Source organism: Geospiza fortis, unplaced genomic scaffold (genome assembly GCF_000277835.1).
Source record: "Geospiza fortis unplaced genomic scaffold, GeoFor_1.0 scaffold353, whole genome shotgun sequence".
Taxonomy (NCBI): Eukaryota; Metazoa; Chordata; class Aves; order Passeriformes; family Thraupidae; genus Geospiza; species Geospiza fortis.
In genome coordinates, this window is record NW_005054473.1 from 460,150 (window position 1) to 465,877 (window position 5,728).

Sequence of the window (5,728 nt, forward strand, 5' to 3'; positions counted from 1 at the left end):
TGAACGGCCCCGTGCGCGCCCGCTCCGTGCCCCGGAGGGAGAGGAAGCCGGGGGGAGCCCAGCCCCCCATCCCCATGCAGCAGCCAGACCCCCAGCGCCGAAACACACCGGCGTCAGGGGAAATTCCCTCATTTCCCACCCGGGTGGGGGGATGATTTTGGGAGGGTCAGATGATGGCTTCTGGCACGGGAACGACAAAAAGGTGGGGGTTTTCCCCCCAAATCAGTACGTGTCACAAGGGTGTGTGCCAGGATTTGCAGATCATGCAGGTTTGCTGGCATTTTTTCCTCCAAACCTCCCATTTGCTCCTGTTATTTCCAAGCCAGTCAGATCTCCTTGCTGCTCCTCTCCTTTTGGGCTGAGCTGGCTTTTAACCTGTTGCTTTTATCTCTGGCCAAGGCCCTAGGACAGCTTCTCTCCAGGAGAAATGGAGTGTTATTTCCCCATGGCACAGCTCGGGGGGAAGTTTTTGGGGAGCACTGCGAGGTTTCAGCCCTGCAGTGGAGTCTGAGGCTGAGGCTGCTCAGGATTCAGTGCCTTTGGCTCAAACCCTGATTTCTACCTTTTTTTTTTTTTTTTTTTTTTGTTTTGCCATCTGGACATAAAGCGGGGAGACCCCTGAGCTTGGGGATGCTCTGTTTGCCTTGGGATTAAAAAACGGAGAGGAGAAAGGAGTAGAATAACACCATGTTCCCCCACTTTTAGGGAAGAAAATCAGAGTGGGGTGTTGCAGGGAATGGGAAGCCATTTCCCAGCAGCTTCCCAGATTTTCTGCAGTTTGAGTGAAGCAAATACAACCTTAAAATAGCAGCTTCACAGGCAGACAGCACCAGCCCCACTCTCTCACTGCCGCGGCCTTGACAGCCATGTAGGATTTTGCAGCCAAAATAATAAAAAATGCATGAATTTGTCTGTTTTTCAGCTTTTCTGATGCAAACATGGGCTGTATGGTTTGCTCCCAGTGCAAGGATGGTTTTGGGGAGATGGCAATTAGGGAATTAGTATTAATGAGGGAGATTTCTGTCTGTGCTAGCCTCTGTCATAATTTCTGTTCTTGCTCTTGTTGACTGAGGTGAAGCTGTGTTTACTTGCTCAGTGTTCATATTGAGAGGGCAGATGTGAATGTGAACCCACCCTGGAAGCTTCTTTATTTAGAGATCCCACATTATTGGGGTCAGAGGGGCTGTGCTGTCCCTCTACACTGGTTTGATCCCACAGTACCATCCACAAGTTGCCCTAGGACTGGTTTTCCTATTTTCTCCCAGATTTTGGGGGGCAAGGGGGGCTCTGCACCGCATTGTATATAGGGGAAAACAACCTAGATTTGCACTTGAAAGCTGAGAAAAAGAGTTGTGGGCTGGTTCAGGGCTGCCAATCCCTCCTCTCACTCACTGCCCTGGCAAGTACGGAACTGTCATTGCTGGGCTCCAGAGTGAACAAGCACCCTGGCAGTGTGTGGGAGATGGATTTCCTGGTTATCCCTTGGACAATACAGATCTCAGCATCCCAGCTTTGATTTCTCGGGGTGCCTGTGGTGGTCTCACTGTCCCATACTCAGTTTCAGCTCCCAGAGTTTCAGCCCCGTCAGAAGCCACCCCCAATTTTGGATGCTGCTTCCCAGCCTGTTGTGACTCCTCAGCAGTGACCCAGCAGCAAGATTTGATGGGAAAACCAGCAGGTAAGGTCACAATCCTCCCAAAATCCAACAAACTGGACAAAAATCCCAGTGATAAATCCCTGGGACCTGTGACAACTGTCCTTGCAGCTAGAAAATGGGGCAGGAAGCTCCTTGGGCAAGGGGAAAAATAGAGAAATCTTTAATTAAAAAGTAATTTGATGATCACCTGGGAGCCCTTTACCTTGTGTGGGCTGATTCCCATGGAAGCACCAGCCAAACTGAATTTGGGCTCCAGCATGAGGGCATCTGAAATTGGGCTTTTGACCACCTGTGTCTTTAGCCAGTTTCCCCTGCTGCTTGTAGTTAGAAGACCTGGGAAAATATAATTTTTATGATAATTTTTTTTAATGCTTTTAATCTTATTAATTTATTTCTTTTGATCTCACTGATCAGAGCTGTTGTTCCTTCCCATCAGGAATGATTTAAGGACATTTTCCTTTGGAGCCACAGAACCAGTTTTGAACTGAGGAGGGAAAAAAACCTCCAGGATGGCGGCAGAAAAATGTTCTGCTGGGACAGAGAAAGGAGGAAGTAAATAACGAAAACAGGAGAAATGGGAAAAAGTGAGGCAGCAGGCAGGGCGAGGATGTGAGAATCCCTGCACACGGTGCTGTGGGGGCCAGGGCTGCCCCTGAGGATGCTTCCCAGAGCTCAGCTGCGTGCCGGGGCGTTATCCCGGCGTCCCGGCCAGCCTATTTTCCAGGCGAGGAAATATTTAACCGCGGCGTCAGCGGGCAGGGCAGGCAGCTGCAGCAATGGAGAGAAACGGGCAGCACCCGCTCCCTGCTGTCCCCCCGGGCCAGCCCCAGGGTGACCATCTCCAGCTCTTGCTGCGCCGCAGCCGGGAGGCCAAAAACTGCGCCTATTGCCCCTACAGCCGGTTCCCAGTGGGAGCTGCACTGCTCACCACCGGAGGGGAGATCTTCTCGGGTAAGACGGGATCTGTGACCCCCCCCCGGGATTTTGGGGAGCCCCCAGCAAGCCTTGGGTCGTGTGTGAGGGTGTAGCGGGGTCATCCCAGGGTGCTGGTGTTGTGTGTCCTCCCCCGCTGCCTCTTGGCAGCCGCCATCCCGGACCGAGCCAAAGATCACAGCGGATGGGAAAATAAATAGGGGGAGCGGGGAAAATGGCTTTTCTTTGTCAATTCCCTGAGAAGAAAGGAGCTGGTGGGGTTTGGGGTGGCTGATGCCGGGGTTGTCCCTGCAGGGTGCAACGTGGAGAACGCCTGCTACAGCCTGGGGATGTGCGCCGAGCGTGGCGCCATCCAAAAAGCAATCTCTGAGGGGCACACCAGCTTCAAGGCCATGGCCATCGCCAGGTGAGGGTGCTCTGAGAGCTGGAGTGCTGAGGGATGGGGTGGGGAACCAGCAGGAGAACCCCCACTGCTCCTCAGGGACAGCTTCTTTTGCAGCAGCCCCATCGTTTGGGGAGGGAAATAAAGTTTTTTCGTGGTGTTTTTGGAGGAATTGGGGGGCAAATCTGTTGCAGCTCTGTATTTACTGGGGCATGAAGGTCTTCTGTATTTACTGGGGCATGAAGGTCTTCTGCAGGTGTTCTCCTCTCCTCTGACCTCAGGACTCTGTGCCCTTCTCCTTTGGCAGTGACATGGGGGACCACTTCATCACACCCTGTGGCGCCTGCAGACAAGTGATGAGAGAGGTGACAGCTCGTGTGGGGCTCCATGGCTCATTCCCTGATCCCAGACACCATCCCCTGACCCCAGGCATCTCCCCCTAAAACACCTGGAGGTTCCAAGGAGGGTGCAACCCCCCGTTCTCATCCCCAGGGCTGGCTCCAGGCTCCTCAAATTTCATTATCTCCTGGCAAAGGGGTATTCCAGCCCTGGGGAATTCAGTGGGAATTCATTAGCTCACTATCCAGGGCCAGGGTTTTGCCCTTGAGTCCTTGCTCTGGCAAGCCTGAAAATGGGGGTTTTCCTGTAAAAGCTGAACTTCCCACAGATCCTGTCCAGCTCTGCTGGGATTCCCTTCTGCACGGGAATCCCAGCACCCCCACCTTGTTTTGGGGTTGTTAATATTTGATGGGTCGCGGGGCTCTGCTCGAGGATCAGATTCAGCAGGTTCAGAGGCACTGGGGCTCACACTGGTGGGGTAAAAACACAGGATCTGAGCCCAAAATACCCTCTGGGGGAGGTAATGCTGATAAGCCAACCCAAAATACTTGTAATAGAGGGGGATGCTCCCTGTGAACCTGAAAAATGGGGTATATGAGAAATTTGGTGAAGAAATGCAGGTTCTTCCCTTCTTCTCCCTCATCAGGCTCTTCTTTCTCCTTCTTCAGTTTGGCACAGACTGGGATGTCTACCTGACCAAAGGAGATGGCACCTACATTGTCAAAAGGCTGGAGGAGCTGCTGCCTACCTCCTTTGGCCCTGAGGACCTGAAGAAGGTCTGAGCAGCGTGGCCACCACCAGCTTTTGCCCTTAGGCACAGAGGAAAATGGTTTTCCCTGATTTTCTCAGCCTGTAAGCAACTTTTTGGGAACAACACAGTGGGAAATTTGTTTATACTGTTAAGTTGCCTGTTCCTCTGTCTCATCTTCTAATTCAGTGTTGATTCACAGGCTCCAGCTCCACCTTGCCCCGAGGAAATGGCAAAATCAAATAATAGAAATTCCCTGTTATTAGTAAAAAAAGAGTCCAGACATGCCTGTAGGCAAGGGAGGACTTGGCTTTGGTGCAGAACTCAAACAGGCTTTGGTACAGAAACCACTCCTGAATAATGCAAAATCATTGCTTGGGAAAGTGCTGGATCCTTCAGCTCTAAAAAGAAGTGAAAGCAAGAGGGAAAAGGTCCATCAACCTCAGCAGTAATTAGTGACCCAATCCAGGTTACGTGGATTGCAGGATGGTTATTGCACTGACCGTGTCCTTTGCTCCTTTCTTTCCAGCTTGTTTTCCTTGCTTTTATTTTGTTTGAGGTGAAGAAGACGACGTTTTTGGGGTGTTCTGGAGGGTTTTGTGCCTCCAGGGTAATGCCATTTGTTGATTGTATATTGATTTATAATACAATGATAAATGAATTAATTACATTTCCCAACCAGCGCTGGGTCGAGCATTTCTGCCATGCCCAAGTGAAATAAAAGCAGTTCTGGTTTATCTCCTGCAGTTGTAGCAAGTGATGAAACACAGGGAGTGGGGTCCTGGGGCTGTCCTGCAGCCCAGGCAGGGCTGGGGGTGCTGGCTGTGCCCTGGGAACCTCATGAGGTTCAGCAAAGCCGAGTGCAGGGGGCTGCCCCTGGCTCAGGGGAACACCTCAGTATCTGTACTGGCTGGGGGATGGACAACACTCCTGCTGGGAAGGACGTGGAGAGGCTGGTGGGTGAGAGGCTGGATGTGCCTCGGCTGTGGGGCTGATCCCACAGCACAGGCAGCAGGGAAGGGATTCTGGCACAGGCTGCTCAGAAAAGCTGTGGCTGTCCCTGGATCCCTGGAAGTGTCCAAGGCCAGGCTGGACAGGGCTTGGAGCAAGCTGGGATAGTGGAAGGTGTCCCTGCCCATGGCAAGGGTGGGACTGGATGGGCTTTGAGGTGCCCTCCAGCCCAAATCAGGCTGTGATTCTGTGGTTTGACGATTCCACACACTGGGCTGTGCCCTGGCTGTTTCCAGGGCAGTGCTGTGCTCCATGCCAAGGCACTCCCAGCTGTGGCATCCATGCCCTGCATTGCACAAGGCTTTACCTTGGTTGCACCTTGCTCTGCGCCCTGTTCCGTGACCCATTCCATGCCCTGCTTATGACCCACTCCATCTCCCCTTCCATATCCTGCTTCATGCTTTGCTACATGTCCCCTTCCATGCCCTGTTCAGTACCCCACTCCACATCTGCTCCATGTCTTGCTCTATGCCCCATTCCATGTCCCACTCCCATGCCCTGCTCCCTGCCCGTCTCCATGGCCATTCCATGTCCATTTCCACACTTCGCTCCATGTCCCACTCCCTGTCCCACCCCTGCCCCATTCCCTGCCCCATTTCCTGTCCCACTCCATGCCCCATTCCCTGTCCCACTCCCTGTCCCACTCCATGCCCCATTC

The 5,728-nt window shown here is 52.7% G+C and overlaps 1 protein-coding gene across 1 annotated transcript; it reads left to right on the forward strand.

Moving 5' to 3' along the window:
* The first annotated feature begins 2,420 nt into the window (after positions 1 to 2,420).
* Positions 2,421 to 4,547, forward strand: CDA (cytidine deaminase). The gene is made up of 4 exons (XM_005428158.2): positions 2,421 to 2,608; positions 2,885 to 2,996; positions 3,280 to 3,337; positions 3,980 to 4,547. The coding sequence occupies exons 1-4, from the start codon at positions 2,434 to 2,436 to the stop codon at positions 4,091 to 4,093; spliced, it is 459 nt and encodes a 152-aa protein (XP_005428215.1). The 5' UTR covers positions 2,421 to 2,433; the 3' UTR covers positions 4,094 to 4,547.
* Positions 4,548 to 5,728: the final 1,181 nt, after the last annotated feature.

What these genes read in the sequence shown, in the direction of transcription:
- CDA (XM_005428158.2), top strand. Translation starts at nt 2,434, where the DNA reads ATGGAGAGAAACGGGCAGCACCCGCTCCCTGCTGTCCCCCCGGGCCAG. An exon ending in CGGAGGGGAGATCTTCTCGG is followed by an intron (nt 2,609 to 2,884) that starts GTAAGACGGGAT and finishes TTGTCCCTGCAG; the next exon opens with GGTGCAACGTGGAGAACGCC. An exon ending in AAGGCCATGGCCATCGCCAG is followed by an intron (nt 2,997 to 3,279) that starts GTGAGGGTGCTC and finishes CTCCTTTGGCAG; the next exon opens with TGACATGGGGGACCACTTCA.